Source organism: Chelon labrosus, assembly GCF_963514085.1.
Source record: "Chelon labrosus genome assembly, chromosome: 23".
NCBI classification, from domain to species: domain Eukaryota; kingdom Metazoa; phylum Chordata; class Actinopteri; order Mugiliformes; family Mugilidae; genus Chelon; species Chelon labrosus.
Window position 1 is genome coordinate 6,292,671 of NC_140356.1, and position 22,496 is coordinate 6,315,166.

At 41.5% G+C, this 22,496-nt stretch overlaps 1 protein-coding gene across 1 annotated transcript; it reads left to right on the forward strand.

Annotated features, from left to right (window-relative positions):
- Positions 1-246: 246 nt before the first annotated feature.
- On the forward strand, positions 247-19,168 carry LOC311508565 (chemokine-like protein TAFA-2; the record flags this gene model as incomplete). Its single annotated transcript, XM_084573382.1, has 4 exons — positions 247-385; positions 14,180-14,335; positions 18,398-18,522; positions 19,139-19,168. The coding sequence occupies exons 1-4, from the start codon at positions 283-285 to the stop codon at positions 19,166-19,168; spliced, it is 414 nt and encodes a 137-aa protein (XP_084429508.1). The 5' UTR covers positions 247-282.
- Positions 19,169-22,496: the final 3,328 nt, after the last annotated feature.

Consider the following 22,496-nt stretch of genomic DNA (forward strand, 5'->3'; position numbering starts at 1 on the left):
AAATATGCACTCAGACAAGCTAAGCTATTGTGACGTTCAGTTAGTGGAACAGCTTCCTCTTCCTGTTCTGCGTCATGAAAACTTCCCATCCAACACAACTGATAGTTTGTAATGTGGACTCTGATGGAGGACAAATTTGGGTGGTGCATATAAACAAACCAATGTGTGCTATTAATGACAAAGTTTAGAGCTTGTATATTTGTATTGTTCTGCATTCATCTTTAATTGGTTAAACCTACTAACAAAATGAATTGGTAACACTCCTCTCCTTTTTTTCCCAGGATGAGTGAGCTATACACCTCCATCGGAAGCAAAGGGGCTCTACTTTTAATGGTGCTTGTGGTCAGTATCTGGGAGATGACCGTACCAGCAGAGGGAACAACAGGTGAGCCAATAGATGCAAAAAGCACCACCTGGTTCTGTCTTGCTCCTTTACGGCATTTTCATACCTACAGTCCTTTTGCTTTGGTATATATCAGTGGATGGGTTTGTATACCTGGATATTTTGCTTATTTTCACACAGATCCAGGAAAAACTAAAATGTATTATTACAATAATGTGAATATATTCTTAGTGGTCAGATGTGCATGATGCAGGAATAAGGCAATCACAGGAAGAAGGTCTTGTGGTCTACACTAAGAACAACAGCAGAGGTGGCGTTGGTTCATGCCAGCAGAACGATGAATAGACTTCTGGGAACCGAAAATCCAACACTGCTACGACGACAAAGGGAGCTGACGGCTAGAGCTGTTTAGATCCAACTTGCACCGTACATCCGGAAGCTGGGTCGGATCGGGGATAAGTCATGTTCCCACCATAAATGTACCGTCCGAGAGTTTGTTTGGGAACAGATCAAGACCACCTCTTTTCAAAGACTTTGATGTGTTTCTTTTGATGCGCAGCCAAGTGCAGTTACTGTGTTCACACCTGACCAAAATTTGATACAAACAGTCAAAACGGTGCAAAAAAAGATCTCTAAATGTCTTTCTCAGGTTTCGTAACCGTATGTTATTTGTCAAAATATATAATCTTCCACCTATAAAAGTTTTTGCCATCTGTTATCTTGACTTTGCGACTGACAACAATTGAAAGTTGTAAGGCTAAACAAGATCATGCTTTTTTTGGCAACTCCTAGTGAAAATGGTGATCAAATATTCTTCTATTCTGAATGTGCAGACCAGCAAGCTAGCTTGGAGCATTTCCAGTGACCAGAGAGGTGAGTGGAGTAGGGATTAGAACAGAGAGTCTAATTTAAAGGTTCGTTCCGGACACCTTTTAAGATGAATACCAAATAATCCGCTTAAGAGTGACATTGTCTGATATGGGTTTCTCATTAAAGCCCCTCGTTCCAAAATCCAGAATCTATGAATATGAAAACATCCCGGACACAAAAAGTCTCAACGTCACCTCAGTAAAAAGTCCCCGAGTGTGTGACCTGGAGGCATTAAGTTTCAACGTCACACTTGAACAAATTGCAGAGATTTGGGGTAATCACAGATAACCCTTCCGTCCCCCAAAAAGTCTGAAGTGGTTGAATCTGAGAGCCATAAACAAGATAGGGAATATAGAAGTACAGTATTTAAAATGCTCGTTTAATAGTACCATATATATTGCAACTAAGACCTATACATGAATTATAAATGTTTAGAACTGCACTCACGATAAGTTGCGAGAATTCAAGAGACAGTCAAGAAGGATACTCCAGCTCCAAAATATTGCACTCTATATTTTTTTTGTTCTTTACGTTCATAAACATCCGTGAAAGTGTGTGTAAAACTCCTAAACTGATAAACGCTGGTTTATCAGTTTATCAGCGTCCAATAATGATGACATCATCCCTACTTATTTTCTTAGACTAGACAAAGCTCATGCAGAGCCGCTGGAGACATTATACCAGTTTCCTCAGAAGCTGAGTCATATCCCTCTTCAATTTTAAGTAGGGCTTGGCGGTAGGGCCAAAAAAAGTGTTATGAAGGGATTCAAACTTGTAATGACTGAAGTCTTTGGGTGTGAGATCCACAAACAGGATAGAGAAAGGGGAGTATTGTTGCATTTAGTCGTTTTATGCGCTATAAAACACTATTTATCCACATTTAGCATGCCCCTTCAATACAAATGTGGTGACTTTTAGTAATTAATGTGGGTCAAGCTCTAAAATATTCCATTTAGCATTTTCCACAATGCAGCTCAACACTATTTTTTGTTCTCCACAGCTAGTAAATGACTATGTTTATCCTACTATTGTGTTAAAAATGTTGTGGCCATACTCCTCAACAACCGTAAGCAGACCTAGACGTCCAAGTAAAGTGTGCTGCCACTGGTCAAACAACAGACGTAGCATCCAAAGTCAGCCAAAGACTATAATGTCATCATCTGTTTCTGGAGAGGGTTCAAAAGGTCAGACCCCTGCTGCAGGGAATCAATAAAGACGAATGTCCCCGTGCTCTTATCAGTTTTCTCGGTCCCGTCGTGTGATTACTCGGCCGAAGCCCCCTCTGCCCGTGTCAAGGCATAAACAGCTTTTCTCCGTCAACAAGTTTGTTGAGTTTCTGTCCATCTGTTCACTCGGCTCTGCAGGAACGCACTAGACCCACGGAGCCTTGTTTGATTTTTCCCCAAAGCCGAGCGACCTGCAGGACGCGGGACAAGCACATCGAGGAGTCCTGCCATGGTGGCTGCCACTTCTATTCTGGGGTGCTTGGAAGGGACTTTCACAAATAAAATGTCACAGTGGCAAATGGAGGAGTAATAGGGTTGAAACAGCTATTTTACAGCTATGAGTGCACCTTGTCTTCCCCGTCTAATTAAAAGTGTTGTTGAGTCGTCACAAGAGAATCCATGGAGATCAATTATGGCAACTCAGCAGCATTAAAAAAGTAGAGGCCACATGTTTCATCCCACTGACAATGCACATCCTAAAGTAATTGGCGGTGGGCAGACAGGTCTGCTGCCAGACACCATGTCCATTTGTGAGGATGATAGAAACTGCAGAGCCCTCTTCTGTTAGCGGTCCAATTAGACAGGAGCACGGGACTTTGATGCGCGTTGCTTTGATTGGCAGCGATCCCCGCTCAAGGTGCTCATCATTTCAGCAGGAAGTGGATCAGAATAATCCCCGCACGCATTCAATTTCTCACCGGCGGCCACCGCACACACCCCCCTAATTTCCCCCGGGCGTTATTTCCGTTGCTGTAAACCTGTTATCATTCAAGAAACGCAATGAATACAGAACACATTCAAAACAGAGCAAACGCATTTCTACAGAGAGAACGCAAGCAGAAGGAGAAAACTAAGCCTATTCTCTGAGAAGCAGGACAAATTTAATACACTTCAATGAGGAGACAAGTCGATTTACTTATGCGCGTATGAGCTTTCACTTCTTTAAATAACCGGTTTGTGTCAGCGAAGGCGGGATCGTGTTTGCACCGTCAAACATGCTGCTCTCTGACAGCTATGTAAATTCAGTTTATTTTCCCCTCTGATATATAAAAAAGAAGGTTTGCCTCTGCGCTCTCTTGTCAGACAGTGATACTGCCAATCTGAAACTGAGGAGTCTGTCCCTTCATAGAGTAGATGTTTACAACACAGACGTGATAAATGACTGCAGCCGTTCTGTTCACATTTGGGTTTGTCGTTTATTGACCAGGAACGAGGAACCAGGAATAAGTCCATTATGATCACTGATATATGAATAATGCTGACTATCTGGTTGTCGTGGCACCTGTCAGGGGTGGGATATATAAGGCACTGAACATTTTGTCCTGAACATTCATGAGTTAGAAGAAGGAAATATGACCAAGAGGAACGATCTGAGCGACTCTGTGATGGCTAGACCGTCACCTGGGATACACATGGCACCATGTGGATGTTACTTTGACACAATACCACCTACCTAAGCATTGTTGCAGACCATGTACACCCTTGTACACATGATGACAGTGGCCTTGAGTTCCCCAAACAACCCAGATCTCACTCCCTTAAATGATCTGTTTGATCTCATAGTGTGGGTCCTGGACAAACAAGTCCAAACCATGGAGGTGTCCTACCTCGCAAATACTGTAGCAGGACTTAAAGGAGCTGCTGCTCCTGCCTTGCGGCCAGATACCACAGCACATCGTCTGAGGTCTAATGGAGCGCATGTCTCAACAGGTCAGGGCTATTTTTGTGGCAAAAAGGGGACATTCACAATGTTAGGTCCTAATCTTATTCTATATTAATGTATTTACGTTTCGGTCATGTCAAGAAGTTGTTAAAGGTGGAAGTACTTGCGATACCTGGACCATTTTAAAGCAAACCCAAGTCCACTTGTGCCACCCTTGCAATACATTGTAAAATATGATTAGATCACATCACACCACATCATAGGAAGACAACAGGAAGCTGCAGCCAGCGGCTGGTTAGCTTAGCTTAGCATAAAGACCGTAAAATGGTGGAAACCAATAGCCTGGCTCTGTGTTAACACAATAAAATGCAATCTTAGTTAAAGAACAATTATACAAGTCTTACATAGACGAGAGGCCTTTGCTCATTTAGAAATGTAAATTGTTGTTGTAATTGTTATTACTTCTGTTGATTTTAATCATCATTTAATACTCTGTTTATGTCTTCAAATGTATGTACAAATGTGTGTTAATTGTTAGGATTACTAAGCCTATTTACACATTTACTTGCTTACATTATCCTATATATTCTCAAGTGTTTATAGCACACAGGGTGATGGCGTGTCACATCGCTTCTCATTTCTCACCTACACAGCTGAGATGCAATATAATTCACTGTATATTACCTGCCGATCGTGCCACTACGAAGTAAGCCGTCGCGTGGCGCATGTGGAGGTGCTGCGTTCAAACATACCTTCCATGCGGGTGTTTCCTCGCCCCAACCTCCTCCAGAAGGCTCCTCTCTCCTCATGGCGCGGTTATGGGATTTGAAGATCCTTCATGATGGTGAAAGGGGAACAGAGCATCGGAGTTAGCATAATATCCATGCAAAAAACTGTCGTACATTTCCTCCAGTCTTGCTGCCAGAGAGCGTTAACCATTAGAGACGTGACTGGACCTGTTTCCAGTCAGTAAGTTTATTGGACCACTGGGACACGAACCAATAACCCTCTGGTTCGAACTGCTCCGCCTACTGAGCCACAGCCGAAACCAGCTCTTGGCAAAAAAGTGAATAAGCATGTACAGATTAATGTACTCCTTTAAAGTATGATTAGGGTCAAGTAACTAAGGAGGCTTTCGGACCAAGGTCCAGAAGCTGGGAGTGTATATTCTTCAGGTTGGTTGGTTTTTGCTGGTGTGAACACAGCAATCGCATTCCTTTCTGGAGCAAATTAACCAAGCTCCCTGGACGACTCTTTGCAGCGCGTTACCCACAGACTGATAGTGTTGAGGACGTGTCAGAACTTTATCTCGATTGCTTTGTCTCGATTGCCCTGTGAACCAAACCATTGTTTAGTAGCAAAATTGCTACACATACCATATTACTCCCTTAATCGGAACAAAACATAGGTGTGAAAGCACCCTAAAGCGCTTCTCCACTGCCACATATAAGGCACTGAAAGTTGACTAAATTGCCAAGTGCATCATCATCCATTATGGATGTAATTTCTAGGGAAACTGGGCTTGCTGGAAACCCCTGCAGCAACCTCCTGACAACCGCTCTCGGTCGAGTTAAAAGCAACAAAAAGCACATTTTGGACGTAGAGAAAGAAAATCGAGAGTAAAAAAAAAAAAAAAAATAAAATGAAACGTGACTGCTATGTAGCCGTTAATCATCGCATCAAGCTGCTGACACCGGCTTAATGAACGCAATCAATCAAACACGTCAAAAACCAAAGTTGTGACAGGCGCAATTTCCTCCGAAAAAATGTAACATCTATACTTGAGTTTCATATTCCGCTACAAACCTCTGCACGCAGTACTTGTGGTTGCCCAAGTGGGCGTAGGGAGTTTAAGTTCTGACCTTCAAATTGTGCTAGTGTGATCCCTGCAGACACATTACAGCCTTGAATTTCCACATCCACAATGGGAAACCACTTAGCAAGAATCAAAGCGCACAGGTTGCTAAGAGGGAACATGAACCTGAGAGGAATAAAAGAATTTTTTTAATGGTTCATACTTCATTTTTAGACATTAGCAGCACTCAGGTAGCATGCAGGTGGTACGAGGGGGGCAAATCTGGTTCTGCGGTGTCCCATTTGAGGTGTTTTCCATGCTGCGCTGACATGTGACCCTGATGTGTGACTTACATCCTGGGTTATACCCATCAAAGATTGCTGCTTGCTCTGCACCTTCCACTTTCGGCACTTTGTAATAAAAATGACTTATATGTTGCATAAGCAGAGCGTCTTGCCAGGAAAGGAAAACACTGCTTGCACCCTTGAGAGAGCAGTAACTAACACTCAGACACACTACTGGATCCTCATGTTAAACATCACAATCAATCCGCGTGCTCGGTTGCAGCGAGTCTGCAGTGAATCTGCTCCGTGATCGTGACTGAAACACCGAGTGTTTTGTCATCAGTCACTCCTCAAACTGCTCCTAACAAGGCAACAAATAGTTTAAAGGGGGACGTCTGTTCACCACTATTAACGCGGCGCTCCCACTTCTCGCCGCGTAGGTTAGGGGGGAGGGAATCGCGCTCGGTGAGCTCATCGCCAAAGATAATTCCTCCGTGTGAGAGGCGGCGTTTTTGGCTGCGTGCGACGCTGCGTGGAAAGCAAAGCAATGATTACATTATCATTCACAACGGCTTCATGAATGATACAGAGTATGCATCATTTGCAGTTTCCTCTCCGTCTCCAGGGGCTAATGTAGAAAAGCTTCCCGAGCAAAGTAATTTCAGCGCTGCGTGGAAAGAAAAAGCCCATCACTTCCCACTGAAAGCAGCTTTGGTTCAAAGGCTCCACTAAAGGGAACAAATGCCTGGTAAAAAACATAATACTGATAGTCAGCATCAAGTGTTGGGATAAACGCTGGGGATACTTCAACAAATAAATGAAACTGATTCTTATTTCAAGCTGTATTTGTGGTCCATTACTTCAAACAATGTGTCGTGGTTCAAGGTCGACACCGTCAGCAACTTCCTCCAGTCTGTGACTTGTTACTGATGAACTTTGTTTCTCATACAGATGAAACTAAATTTCAGCACCAGTGGCAGTTTCTCCATTGGGGCAACTGGGTGACATCTTGCCTGGTAGCCCTAGGGCAGGGGTGTCAAACATACGGCCAAAACCAGCCCGCCAGAGGGACCAATCTGACCCGCGGGATACATTTGCAAAATGCGAAAACTACACAGAAGACTTGAACTGCAATTTTTCAGTAAAAGTAACTGCTATTCCTAATTTGTCCACTTGGGGGTTGCCCCGTTTTAGTCAGAGTTATGGACATAACAACAACACTAGAACTAAGCAACAGATGGTAGCAATTGAAATTGCATTTATTTCTCTTAAAAATATTCAGGTTGTTCTTGAAATGTTTTGTAAAGTGATATTTTCATAATGTACTTGTAATTAACAACACTAAAACAAAAGGAAACATCTGGACTTGTTGTTATTTATAGGTTATTATACTATTATGTTACTGGTCTGGCCCGCTTGAGACCAAATTGGACTGTATATGGCCCCTGAACTAACATTAGTTTGTCCGCCTGCCCCAGGAAAAAGAAAGGGATTTGTTGTACTACTTTTAACAACAGTGTTTGGTTAGACTATCCATGTGCCTGTGAATGCCTAATCAGCATCAAGCGTGGAGCACTGCTGGCCCATCCCTTTGGGCAATTTCAGCATGGCCGAAAACCAGATCGTTCTCGTAGACCCCATTATAATTTTCTTTTCTTTTTTTGTTACAATACCATTTTTTTTGTTTTGTTTTGGATATTACAGCCACAAGACATTCCTGTGAAACACAGGAGCGCTGGCCAGGCTTTCCATTGAGGTGGAAGTAATCAGAAACATGCCTGATTTCGCTGAGAGACTTAAGTGCACTGGTTGAATGCTTTAATCAAAAGTGAAGTCTATGCGACGTACTGAATCAGATGACTCCAAGGGAGTCAGTTTAGTTGCCTTTACGTCCAGTGTCGCTGAACTCATAAATAACAGTGATCTAATGATTACTTGTGGTGAGTTAAACTTCAAAAAAACACATTCTGTGCAACGTGACAATGTACAGTTGGCCTGTTGTTAATGAATCCACTGAGTTGGTCACGTCAAACACTGAGCAACAGATGGCGATGTGAAGCTAGAAACTGCTCAACACCTGCGAAACCTTTGACACAGCTATTGTGGAATTACCAAGCATGTAACATAATAACAACTTCCACCAACGCCCACAAAGTAGTTGGCCGTACTTGGCTGATTTGTGACTTTATCGATTGTATGAAGTATGATCGTGTGAAGACAGCATTAGAGTGGTATCAAAAATCTTATCTGTGTCTTGCATTTAAAATAACAACCGTTTTTCATCTAATTTTCTTGGGGTGCAAAGCAAATCAGCTCTTATTTTATACAGTGAATTCAGCTTTGGTAAAATAGTCTTGATAAAACCGCTCTATTAGTGACCAGTCCAGACCAACATATACTGCAAGGACTTCCAGGTAGTATGAATGTGGGCTACTGCAGTCAATTAGTCAATGTCATGGGGCAACTTTCCAAAATAATAATAATAATAAAAAAAGACTTAATCTGAACTCTTACTTCACATGACACATTGGGTTTTGACAAGCTTGAGCAATGGTCTTCAACTCTTTTCCTTTTCTCCACTCAGAGCCATTTTCAAATGGAGATTAACAGAAATACTGTACTTTGACCCAGACTGTCGTATGTGCATTTAAAATCAAAGCTATTCTGTGTGCATGGAACTGCAATAGCAAAAGTAATAAATACGGAGGCTTGGTCATTTGAATGAAACAAATGGCAAACTATCGTATAGGCCCTGAAACTTTCGTAACAGCCTACAAACAGTTGAATTGTTTAAATTCTGAGAACATACGGCCTGCAAACAAGAATCAGAAAAAAAAACATAAGCAGGTAATATCCCCGATACTCAATACAGTGAACAGAAGGACACCTTCAAGAGAGCACCTCTGAAGGGCAGTAAAAAGGCTTTTTTTTTTCTCTTAATCTTCAAGATAAGAGCATTTAGAGAAAGTAGAAGAGGAAGGGGGGATAATTGAGAAATGTCTCATCTTTTCTCCCCCTCACCTCATGTCAGACATTTGGTCCCTCGTGTTTAATAATGTCCTGGATTTGGAATTTGGACCTTTGTCATTGAGCTAAGCGCCTATTGTCAAGAAATCCATAAGTCACGTACGCTTCTTTACATAATGTGAACTATTAGCTGTGAAGCAGATTAAAAACCAAACATTATTATCATTTAGGAGCATATATGCTAACAGGCAACCGGACTTTATTTAGCCTCTACGACTACACAACCGTAGCTTATATATAACTAGCTTATATATAGCCAATGAGACTGTGGGAGACATGAGAGTTAGGGTGGAGATGTCATGCTGAAAATGTGTCTAGTCCTCGGTGGGTGTCAAAGCTCAGAGTTGCCTCAGAATGATGAAGAACAAACTGTCAGCCTGGGGGTTTTAACACGGCAGATGTGAGAAACATGTCATGTGACTCATTTTCTCAGCAGCTTGTGTAGCATGTGGCAATGTAGTTAGAAAGGCTGAGCTGTTCTCCGTCCACTTTACAAGCGACAAAAGTTAACAAAACAGCCAAGCGGGCCAGCTACACTGTCGGCAAATCACAGTTGGAGGTGTTGCTCAAGTGGTGGTTGGTGTTTTTGGTATTGTCATCCATTTTTGTCATTTGCTCCTGAACTACTCATGGTTGCTGAGCTAGTCTAGCTCAACCAAAGCACAAATATTTACTTTGGAATTTTCCAGTTTTGATGTTGCTCCACTGAATTGGGTTCTGATTCATTATAAGAAGGTATGACACTGAACAACTTAACTTCCTCGGTTAGAAGACTGATGCGTTGGGTTTTGACTTTTAACTCTCTTGTCAAAACAGACCTTTAATAAACTGTCCATAATGGTCAACTGGTCATAATGGTACTGCTCATCTTGGTTTGATTTGAACTATAATGCCGAACTGTGACGGCAAGAAACCCAAGCAACAAATAAAATGTGATGTGGGCAACCAGATAAAGCTTTAATTCTAAAACGATACGCAAACCTACAGCTGTATTGTTACACTGAATCAACCCGTGGAGCTTTGACACTAAATGTGCGTGTCAATGTGGTTGTGAATTGGTGAACGAGAAACGTTTTTAAGCTAGCACAAAAAACAGGTAGCATAAGAGCTGTGCTGTAGTGAAACAATCAATCTCCCATGTATCTTGCGTCACCTAATATCATGTAATCTTGTTGGTATGATGCATGTGTGCTCTATTCTGCGTGCTTTTGACCGTCTTTTCCTCTCCTGTTTTTTCACCCTGACTACCTGGGTCGTGCTCAAGGTTTCTTCCTGCTAAGAGGGAGTTTTTAATTGCTACCATCAACTTAGTGCTTGTTCTAGGTGTGTTTCAGCCTCTGGCTTCTGCGGAGCGTCTGGAGACAATTCGGATAGTTATCGACGCTGAATCGAATTATCACATTTCATGACAATCCATCCAACGTGAAGAGACAAATGTCACCCTCATGGTGGCACGAGAGGAATGGGAGCAGCAAACTCTTTCGGGTTTTAGTCCTGGTTATGATAAAAATGAGCACTGGAAACTTCTGACTCACCTTCTACCGCTTAACTATTTATAATTTCCATGTAAGAGGCCTTCTTGACAACAGACTATTTTTTCATGCATGGATACTTTTCTTTTTTGCCTCTTTTGGATGGTAGGATATAGTCAGTTGAGATGCAGATAATAAATATGGGGAAAGTGGAGGGATATAACAAGCAACAAAGCACCAAACCACAATCAAACTGGGAATATTGCAGCCATACGCCATGTTTAGCAGCCAGTGTGTGTCTGAATTTAAATTTCATGGCATCATGCTCGTCTTATAAAACTTTGAAATACGAATCTACAAAACATAACCGTGCCAACCGCAGTGTGTCCAGCGCCTGAGGGATTCTCCCCGTCGCAGCGGTGGCACAGCGGGTTTAAAGACGGACTCTGGGTTTGCAGGACAGACGGATTCCCGAGTGAAATGCTTTTCCTTTTCTCTCTGCCGGCGGGGGAATCTGAGCGGGCATCCAAGTAGAACTCCAAATCCAGTCAGAAACACCACAGCCTCTCAGTGGGAAGCTACTGGCAGCGACTTCCCATACAAATACCTAAAGCAGCTCGGCTTGCTGCGTGTTTGTCTTTCATATCTTTCCCCGTTTGGGGGCAGAGCAATGAGTAAGCATCCCGCTACTTTTGGCTGACTACCTGCATTATCTTTGATGTATGAGGAAGGACAGGGGGGACTGTCAGAGCAGACATGCTATCAAAAGTAGCAAAAGGGTGCATAATCAGAAGAGAAGTTCAATTTCCATTCCTGTCTGTCTGTTTCTTTGGTTTTATATTTGACTTGTTGTCCTTTTCCTTTCCTTTCCATGGTGAGGAGGTTAGATTCTATAATTTCACAGCCTGAGGACAGTAACTGGTCCATTGTCTGTTGGTAGGACAGTGGATACTTTTGTATGGCCAGCCAGAAGGCAGCAGGAAGCACAGGCTGCGGTTGGGGTTGGTGTTGTCTGATAGTATCCTTTGGGCTCTGTGCAGACACCTGATCTCGCCAATATCACTGATGCCTGGTAGATAGGTCAGATGTTGTTCTGCGCGGTTTTACATGCACATACACAGCAACAATGCTGACAGATTTAAAGCCATATTGTGCTTTTGGGTTTTTCTCCCCCTTCCTGGTGTGTTAAATAGCTGTTTGTGCATGTATAATGTCTGCAGAGTTACTAAGCCTAAAGCCCACATGCAAGGAATATGTCTGTGAAGGTTCTCAGTCATCCAGGCCATAGTATATGCCAAAAATCAGGCTGAAAAAAGGTTCACCTGCATTTGTAGGGTTTTGTTGAAGACAAACTGAAGAATGGATAAGTGGTGAAATGTCCTGAAGAAACCCTACAGGTCCAGTTGCCCTTGTTTCAGCTTGTTTTTTGGATACACATCAAAGGGAGTTACCCATGAAAACACTGCTCCTGAATTGCCTTGTTTGCAGTCCAGTCTTTTTATTCGTTGCTTATCTGCTCCACAGTGTAACCCAGTTGCATAATACCCATCTAGAGGCGACTGTGGCATGACATCAAACAAAGCTAAGTTGTTGCTCGTAGCCGAGCTGTATACCCAGCGCTCAGCTGTAGACCTCGGCTAACTAGCTAGCTGATATTATTGTGTTCAGATCATTCTCTACTGTAGGCCCATTTTTAAGTCAAGAAATATCTTTTTGATCTCAAGATCATCAACAGTTTGGACTTATCATCGCAAGCTGTAATGTTACAGCTGCAATCCACTGCAGGCTTCATCCAGTTTTCAAGCTATGTTACTAACATCCCCGGTATTTTTTCATTTACTCTGAGCAACTTTAATAACACTGAGGAAAAGCAGTTGGCTAAACCCAAGATGACTAACTTTCTCTTGAAGCTTTGTTAGATGGAGCCAGCTCTCTTTACCCAACAGCGTATTTAGTCGAAAGTTAGACAGTTGGGGCTGCATTACCTACATTCCAACACAGTTTCTACAAGGCCGACCAATCAGAAAAAAAGGCGCCTGATAACCAATCAAAGCAGGCTGTGCTATTCTGAAAGGGAATAAAGAGGCAGGAACTAAAGCAGTATTTCCGTCAGGTACTGCAACAAAGCAAAGTATGAGGACAAATAATGTGTTTTTTGAGGTTTGAATCGTGTAAACTTATTCTAGTAGCCCCTCAAAATAAAAAGGACACAGTACAGCCTCTTTGAGATCAGTCTGTCTCAGCAAAGTAGCCGCTTCTGTCGATGTTAGTAGCTTGTTACGGTCATTGGAAACTGTTGAAACCAATGTAATACACTGAAGAAAAAAACTAAATTAGCTGGCTTTAGCTGAGCTGCTACAATACGGACACTTAGGGCCAGTTTCATGCAGTCATGTCAGATTTACTGTTTATTGCAGCAGCAGTGCGTATCTCTCCAGAAGGACACCTCATGAAAATGTCACATGCAATTAAAAAGAGAACAGGGCGGCTAAGGCTCTAAATAATTCAGACAATGGAGCATGATCTGGAAACTAGCTCCAAATAGGAAAAAAGCAATGCGCTTTTCTCTTCACATATATATTTTTGTTTTTTGACTGCCACTTGTTGTAAGAAATCACATGTGACAAAACGGTATTATATTACAGCAATTATTAATTTATAGTCTGGGTTCAAAATCAGGCTTTACTACTCTACGATGGCCTTAAGTGGATCATGGCCCAGATGACATCATTAGGGTTAAATCTCAATTGTGCTTAAAAGGTGCAGTGTCAAGTTTTTAAAGGTGCCCTGTTGAATTTTTAAAGGTGCCCTGTCAAATTTTTAAAGGTGCACTGTCGAATTTTTAAAAGGTACCCTGTCCGGTTTTAACATGAAAAAGCAAAAGTATTATTTAAATTAATTGATTTATTTTTACCAAACAATTGTCTGAAATTGTGTGCTATCCTTGAAGTCTAACAAATAGGGTTACTACATTTTCCTCCAAATTTTTGAATATATTAAATCCCATTTTGTTTATATCAATGTTTACTTTCTAACTTTGTATTGTATATGCATAACTCAGTGCAAACTAATTCAAAATTCACGCTTCAAATAGCTGTTGTTGGTCAACAACTTCATAGAGTACCTTTGCAGCTACAGATTGGTAACTGGGTGGCATTAGTCAGTCACCACCAAGTGTGAAATGTTTACAAAAAATAAAAAAAATGTATCTCTTGAGAGTCTAACACCTTGGAGTGTGACATGTCGATGAATGTAAACACAGGGACTTTCTGTGATGAATGGGCTCCTGAGGAAATTAGTATTCTGCTTTCCTGGGGAATTTCTTTTTTTTCACTACTAAGACAGATGAAAGTGATACAAAACATACAACAGAGACCAGAGCGTGATATTCTTTTGAGACTCACTCCAAGGCCAGCAGCATGGGTGTAGACGGATGTAACAGCCACAGCTAATTATTCGCCGCCGCTGATTATTCCTCTCCTTCCTGTCGTTTCTCCAGCAGCGCACCATGTCCGAACAGGCACCTGCGAGGTGGTGGCGCTGCACCGCTGCTGCAACAAGAACAAAATCGAGGAACGGTCTCAAACTGTGAAGTGCTCCTGCTTTCCTGGGCAAGTGGCCGGCACCACCAGAGCTGCCCCTTCATGTGTAGATGGTACGCTACAGTAAATGAATACCTCATGGGCAATTTTCACTCAATTTAATTTATTTATTTTTGCTGATAGTCCTTTTGACAAATGTTGAGGAGCAGTTTTGGCTGAAATCACTGATCAGATGTTAGTAGACATTAAGTTTAATATCTGAAAGTTGCTTTATGATGTTGATGGGTTGAGGAATAATGCAGTAGCAGTAACAAGTAGTTATGGTAATAGAATTAAGTGAGGTGTCCTTAGTACTAGTAGTAGTTACATCAGTGATAATACCAATCAAATGCTATTGTGAAATACTCCTTTGGACCTCACTATTTTATCTGAATAAATTATTTTTTGACTTCTATTAGCATTGATATATAATATGAACACACAATACTGAATCCAAGAGCCTTACAAAGACACTCCTGAAGATTTTTTCAATCACTGATAAATGAATGTGATGCTGTCCACGGCAGACTGTAAAATCAATGACCCAGAAGGTCTCTTAGCATGCTAATGTGCCAGACCCCCCGACTCGGCTCGAGTGGCGGCCTCACTTTGGTCTGAAAAGTGCGGGTTTCTGGCTAAACTCCGGACCCAGTCATGTTTGACCTATTCCTTGACATTTTAGTATTGACATTTTCTGCAAATTAGAGCTGTGAGCCACTGGCCTCCGTTTAAAGCTCCACGGGTGATCTTGTGAAAAAAATGATCAGCACTTAACCTTTTAATTATTCTTTCTTCTACAACCAGGGATTACCTTTAGCTCCGCTCACTGTGAGACAATCTCCTCTTTATATGAAGATAAATGAACCTCCAGACATCTGAGAAATCTTGAAGGGATCTGTCATTTAGACAGGCAGATGCAGAAAACTTTTCTGAAGGATTTATTTCTTTTTTTACCAAGGGTACTGTAATATCAAGAAACTGTATAGTGACTTTTGACTTCAGAACACTTTCTATTGTTGTGATGAAAGATGAAATAATACTGAATTTTTGCTATGGGAAGCTGGACTCACCTCATAGACAGTTAAGCATAGGGAGGTTGGACATTCAGAAGAAGCTCAGAGTAGAGCCACTGCCCCTTTGCGTTAAAGGGAGCTAGTTGAGGGGGTCTGGGTATCTGTTGATGATGTGTCCAGGAGACCTAAGATTGTAGGTTTACTGGGCATAGCAGGCTGGTAGGATGCCCTGACCTGGAAAGAAGTAACATGGCCTGGGAATACCTCAAGAACCCTCATGAGGCCAATGTTGCTACGGAGGGGAATCGATTCTTGGCCAGGACATGGGTGAAAATGGTTGGATGCATGGATGGAAGGCTCTGAAAAGACATCCTGAATTTCTGAAATGTTGCTTTTTTTTGTCAAAGACTGATACTACTCCCTCATGTCTGCACAGATAGACAGACAGATAGATATATGTGGGATGATCCACAGATCCGCTCCCCTCAACCCACAGGACCCAAAGGCTTCCACTAACAACATTCTGTTGCCAGATTCCGTAGGACACCCTCACCGATGTCCATTCTCTGATGAGTCAGAGAATAGTCAGGACAACAACTGTTTTGGAGGCACGAGGGAGACCTACACAATATTAGGAAGGTGGTCATAATATTATCCCTGATTGGTGTATGAGGTTACTACAAGCAGTTAGTTACCTTAGCTTAGCATAAAGACTGGGAGTACTGAATACACACAATTTGTTTTGGTGAGTGCCTTTACATATCACATTGTACGTCTGTTGTGTAAATCTACAACTTCTTTAGTAAGTTGTACTTCGGCAAAACTGATAACTGGTTTTGATTGTCGTGTGGCCATTGTTTCTTAGGTCATACCAGTACATATTTACAGAATACATTCAACTCTTAGAGAACTGAACCCTAGTTGCTGCCAATTACACAAGCTATAATTATATTACCACGTCATTTAAGACAGACATAAAATTGATCTGAAAGTTATCCTGCACATTGATATCTATGTAAAATTTGATCACAATATTTGCTGCGATGGTTCCGTAAAGTCACATGTTGACAGTTAATCAGACTTGCCAGATTTAGTTGCCCCTTTTGCACTTCATAGTAAAATCTCAACTGTCCATCTGCTACACTGTTCGAACTTACAAACTTCGCACTCTTTCCAGATTTAAGCAAGCAGATTTAACCCTTCCTTGCTCAGCAGTATAAAAACATAAATGTGAAACCCATACTTAATATGTTTTATTCACATCACTGACATTGTACTGGCAACATGAGAGCTAAAGTTGGGAGCACTTTACTCCCACAAAAAAACATCTCTGATCACTTATGAATACGAGCTCAAGGTCAAAGCAAAGACTCGCAGGCGTCTTTTACAGCTACAGTTAAAAATATAATAAATACTGCAGATCAAAGCACAACTAATTCTTGCTCCCAGATGTTTCAGTCTGAGCTGCCCTCGTGGTTTTAAAGCATCATTAACTGTTATGTGAAATGTACTCCATGCGCTTTTGTGTGTTTGGTCATCAATGCTCCCCATTTCATTTCAGGAGAAACCTTTGTGGCTTTTTAATAGCTGCTGTTACACAACCGCCATCTGCTTGCAGTTGACCTGATGCACTTTTTACACCACGCCGCAGCTATAACCGTGCCTGCGTAACACAAATTGATTCCCTCATGTCATAAAGTCTCCATTCGGCGCATTTTTCTCCGGCGCGGCTCCGGTGTTGTGTGTGGATTATAATAACCACCCTCTTCATTAGCGAGAACGCTAATGCTCGTGGATGGGGCTGTGGAACGTGGATAATGACCTCTGTAATACGCCAAATTTAAATGATGTCTTGTACAACGCAGCAGCAGAAGCTTAATGTTCTCCGTTATGGAGGCAGCTGAGGAGGTGCTCTCACTGCAGCTGAAGGTTTCACTGTAGTCACGTCTGTTTCCAAATCCCATCCTTGACACGCATCAGGAGGACTCGGAGACTCACTCACCTGAGGCAGCTGTCAAAATATGACAAGGCTTAATGATACTTATTTAGTATCAATCAATTATCTGTGGGGCTTTTGGGAAACTGGCATATGTTTTTTGACATTTTAATAACAAAATCTTAAATTGTAATGTGTTAACTTGGAAGACAGAGCCAGCTTCCCCCCAACAAATTCTCTGTCTGGTCTGGAGTCACTCCCTTTGGAACTGGTTATGCTCCTACAAAGATCTTCCAGAGCAATCAAATCATTTGGGTGGGTTTTAAGTGGTGACGGACAGAAGAGTAACAGCAACGTTGTTAAACACATCATCTGAGCACCGTAGAGTTTAATAAGTTTACAGAAAAATGGCTCTGATCTGTTGTAGGACCATCTAACTGTATGAAGAGCTTTTTTTTCTTCTCTATATTAGTTGAAACGCAACTGATAATGAAATCCATAAAGAGTGTTACCGGATTCTTCGGATAAGAAAATGAGTCTGGTAACATTATGCCAGGCTAGTAATGTCTGTTTTGGCTCAAAAATCTCAAAATCATATGGTCTTAAAAATTATTTTGTGTTGGTTTTAATCGACAAAAGACAAAAGATGAGCAGCCAAAACAGTGATGCAGTAATATTCCTTAGCAAACATCTGTGGGAAGAGTTACTACGATTGTACATAAGGCAGAAGAATTACACTCACTGTCCTTGATGGTGTTCTTAGAATAGTTTAGCTTTTTATAAATGTTAGCGTGCCAGTCTGAATGTTTGCTTTCCCAGCTGTTTTGTTCTTTCAGAAGCAATTTTGAGAAATAAAATATACACTTTTATTTTATCCAGTTAGCCAGGAGTTACAATCAGCAATTTTGGAAGTGCGTTAACTGTGCACAGACTGTGTTAAGACAACAAGAACTTTTGATTGGTTGCATTTTATTTTCTGTGTAACCGTCGGGAATAGCAATATATTTAGCTTTAATTTTATTTATTTTTTGAGATAATTAAAGAAATCATGATAAATTATAAAGTTTTTTAAAAAAAGATGTCAAATTTCCCAAAAAGTTTCTATGAAAAACTACCACCACATACAGCATGAACAGATTTTTTTTTTTTTAGTATTTGCTCTTTGTAAACTGTGTATTTTTTTCTAGCCTCAATAGTGGAGCAGAAGTGGTGGTGTCAGATGCATCCGTGCCTTGACGGGGAGGAATGCAAAGTTCTTCCTGATCTGAAGGGCTGGAGCTGCGCTACAGGAAACAAGATCAAAACTACGAAGGTAAGGTTGAGAAACAAGCCTGCTTCACCGACGCCACATTCAAACCTGTTGAACCTAACCCCACCACACCTCAGGTCTTCAAGGTCGAGAGGCCGTGGCTTCTGTTACAGTCGACTCCCCTGCTTTTACTTAAAAACTAATGTTTGCAGTCGGTGCTCGGACCCTCGGGGGGCCTCTGATCAATGAGCTGCCATGTCTCCTTAGCACTTTCAGGCCACTTTGAGCACCCAAACCGGCCAATTACTCACTCCAATTACCTGCTTTTAACATTGTAACACAATGCCCGTATCCTTCAGTGTGTTATGACGGCCCGTAGACTTCAGTTCTGTCTCTCTCCATGTACTTAATTATTTAAACTGCCTGCACCACACCTGCCTGGAGCCGGGAGCCTGGAGCCTGGGGCTATTGATTCAGGGGCTTGTCGGGACCTCAAAACAGGATATATATATCTATACAATCTCTTTTTTTTTTCTTAGTGGTCCAAGCTTCTAAGAAAAAGTGTTATCGTCTACTGATGGGACCAGATTTTAAGTAATTATCTGATCTTGAAAACGTCAGAGTGAGAAAACTAAATCTATCTCTTCTGTTGTCTTCTTCAACATGGATGCCCGGAAAGATTTCTGCTGACAGAGACCAGCTTTGGTAACGTCAAGATGCTTCGCAGCGGAGTCCAGGTGATGAATCTGTTGTTATCATTAATATTTTATTATTTTTCATGAAAAATACAGAGAAATTCCCTAAATGAATCATTAATGTGGCTCATTATTACTTCACTGTCAAACGGTATTATTAAGCACACCTCCCGGTAGCGCAACCACACCAGAGATTGAGGAGCAAGGATGTGTATACAGTCCTAACGCACAAAAACAACCTGTTCAAAGCATCAGCATTACCCAGCGGATTTATCTCGCACACTCTTGAACTCAGTCGGAGAAACAAGTTTCTTAAGTTTCAAATCTTTCTGCAGGCTGCTGGAAGCAGCGGGGGGGTCATGCTTTCTTCTTCACCTCTGCTGAGCTTTGGGAAAAACAGCACAACATAAACCTGGAACTCCCAGTTATGGTGACCTCTGTGGCTATGTGTCACGCATTCACACGCGCAACGGAAACGCCTCGAGAATTCAAAATGTAAACAAAGCGGGGACTGGCTACTACAAAGCCTTGGCCACAGTGGGGAATACAGTCAATTTTGTAGCACATCTCAGAGTGATGAACAGTGTCTGACATGTAAAGGTGCTGAGTTTAAATTGCGTCTTTGAGGCTGATATATAGTGAAATCCTCAAAGGCGATATCAGTAACCCGCGCTGTCTGTGATGATTCATACCAGAGGGATGAGGAAGAATAAAAGTTTAATGTTGGCTAGTGCACACTCCCTTTTATTACGCAGTCGAAACTTCTTTGTAAGGTTATATTTTTTAATTACTACTCATTGTGCACATACCAGAGTCTCTCCTCAATTTGAGCAGACGAGTCCGCAGTGGTTCAGTTTGAGGAGAAACGTCTCGTGGAAGTTGCACCACGGAGGCTTTAAGACCAGTAATGGATGCTGTTTCAGCCAAATCTTCCAAAATACTCAGAATTATTCTAAAAAAACAAAAAAAAAAACAAAAAGAGATAATCTCAAGGAAACCTGCGTATTTTCCGGGTAGGTTTCAGATAATTAATTTCTGCTCAGGGACTTGACCTGTTACCTTGCATTAGGTGAGATTCATGGGTTTGCAGTTTGCATGACAAGACATCTTGCCAGGCTTGAAGCTATGCATTGTGGCTGGTCCACAGTAGTAAAGTTTCTATGATATATTACATCATATATCACTATTGGCAGCTATGGGCAAGTTTTAGGTGTGACGATGGTCACTCAAAAGAGTGCAAATTTTGCAACTTGCAATGATGGAAAGTGAACTAAACACCTAAACACATTATGCTGCATTCACATTACAAGTGTAAAATGTTACAAAACTATCAGCATGGGGACTGCAGAGCCAAAAGTGATCTTTTAAAGTTACCTGGTGAAACCATGCACTGTACAAAGATGGATGGCGGATCAGCTCCTCAAAAGTGAAGCCAAAGCAAGAAGAGCTCCCCCTGGTGGCTGGCTGCAGTATAGGTCATAAGCTCCACCTCCTAAAACACGAAAGTACACATCAAATAAATTTTTTTCAAGGATGGTTTCAGTCATTTTAGGTATTTAGTATAATACTGGTGCATATTCAAGTGTCTATTTTCCTGAGAAGTTTCGTTTCAGTTTGTTATTTGATAGAAACAGGATGTGACATCTTGAAGACTACATGTTGCCATGCCAACCACTCCGCGAGGCGGTCCCGTAGCACCGTGAGAGTTGATTTACAGACTGTACTCATTTTTCCAACATTTCCTTGTAACTGGTGGAGGTAGAGCAGAGCGCAGTATTAATTAAACGAAAACGCGATTGAGTCTGGAGGAAGTGTGGTCGGGTCATCAAGATCGCGGCTCCGCGCACTGTACAGTGCAGACTAGCTCTAAAGTCGCAAGATGGCGCCATCCGTATCCCCGGAAAAATAGCATCAGTTTGGCAATTGCAAGGAAGTGACGACACATTGTCCATATTCATATACAGTCTATGGAGGAAATATAAGCATTTGTTTGATGCAACACCACATTGCATGAACCAAAGCCAGCTCAACTGTGATAGTAGCGCGTCATCATATAATGACAACCTTCTCAGGCTTCCACTGAAAATGATTCGTACGCATTGTTTCTATCAATGCTTGTGTGAATGCAGCAGTAGCTTTTAGAGCTCCTTGGACGGCCTTTCATCTTTTCGTGGTCCTTCTTCTGTATAGATTTATACAAACTGTAATGACCAATTACCTACAAAGTATATTTCAGAAAGTACCCGTCCTTTGCCAAACAGATTCCAAAGATGCGTCAGGTTATCTGATCTGGAGTGAGTAAGTCCAGAGAGTCTTCCGCAGTAAAATATAGTGCAATTAAATCCATTTTTTATTAATTCAATTCAGATGTCTGTCTGGATGTACAGACTCCATTATTACATTCACTTATTAAAGAGAGTCCTTTAGAAAATCTCATAGAATGGTTTGGAACTATGTGAAGTATGCCTTTAAACATTAAATGTTGGGTCAGGGTTTTGATTTGAAGAGATGTTTCTCTCTCTCATTTCTAGCCAAAGATATCTCTACATTTCAAATATCAGGAATTACCTATTGTGGGGAACAGCTCCTATTCGGTTTTGCCCTTCTGAAAAGTAAATTCCAGACATAAATCTAGACAAGTTGAAACTCAATTTAAAAGATGTCAATCAAATTTTGGCTCGTCGTAATTCCAGTTAAAGATATGTGAACTACAAAACAGTCTACTTGAAGTTGTAGAGTTAGGCAATTTATTTTTTCACACACCAATTATTTGGTAGCTAGCTATAGATGTTGTGTTGAAGGTTGCTCAGCTCGAAAAGTTTATATTGTGAGTGTTAACCAGGTTTAGCAGTACAATTTTTGTCATAAAAACAACAGTTAGCCCTGGCTGAAAATGAGAGGCCTCCTCTCCAGATATTTTCCGTATTGCTCCGGCCAAATGCAAAGGAACATTAAAGGGTTTTAACACAAGATTTGGATTGAAATTCAACCTAACAACAGGTGTCCAGCCTTCCTTGTTTCCTGCTTACAAACTCCCTTCGCCTTGGTGCCAATCAGTTATATTCTCAGCTATAAAATTCCCTCAAGAACACTGACTAGGAGTTTTGATTTGTGGCAAAAAAATGATCCTTTATTCCAGACGCTAGAACTAAATCGGCGAAGGGTGCATCTGCAGTCCCCGTGCTTTTTGCTTTTGCTGATTTTACAAGTAAATCCACACCGAAAAAAAATCTCGACTGTGCATCTTTAAAATAGCCATAGTATGAAAAGCCCTGTCATGGTAGTTATAACACAAAACATATTGCTGAGAAGGACACTGCGGTGTGCCAATTACACGGCTGA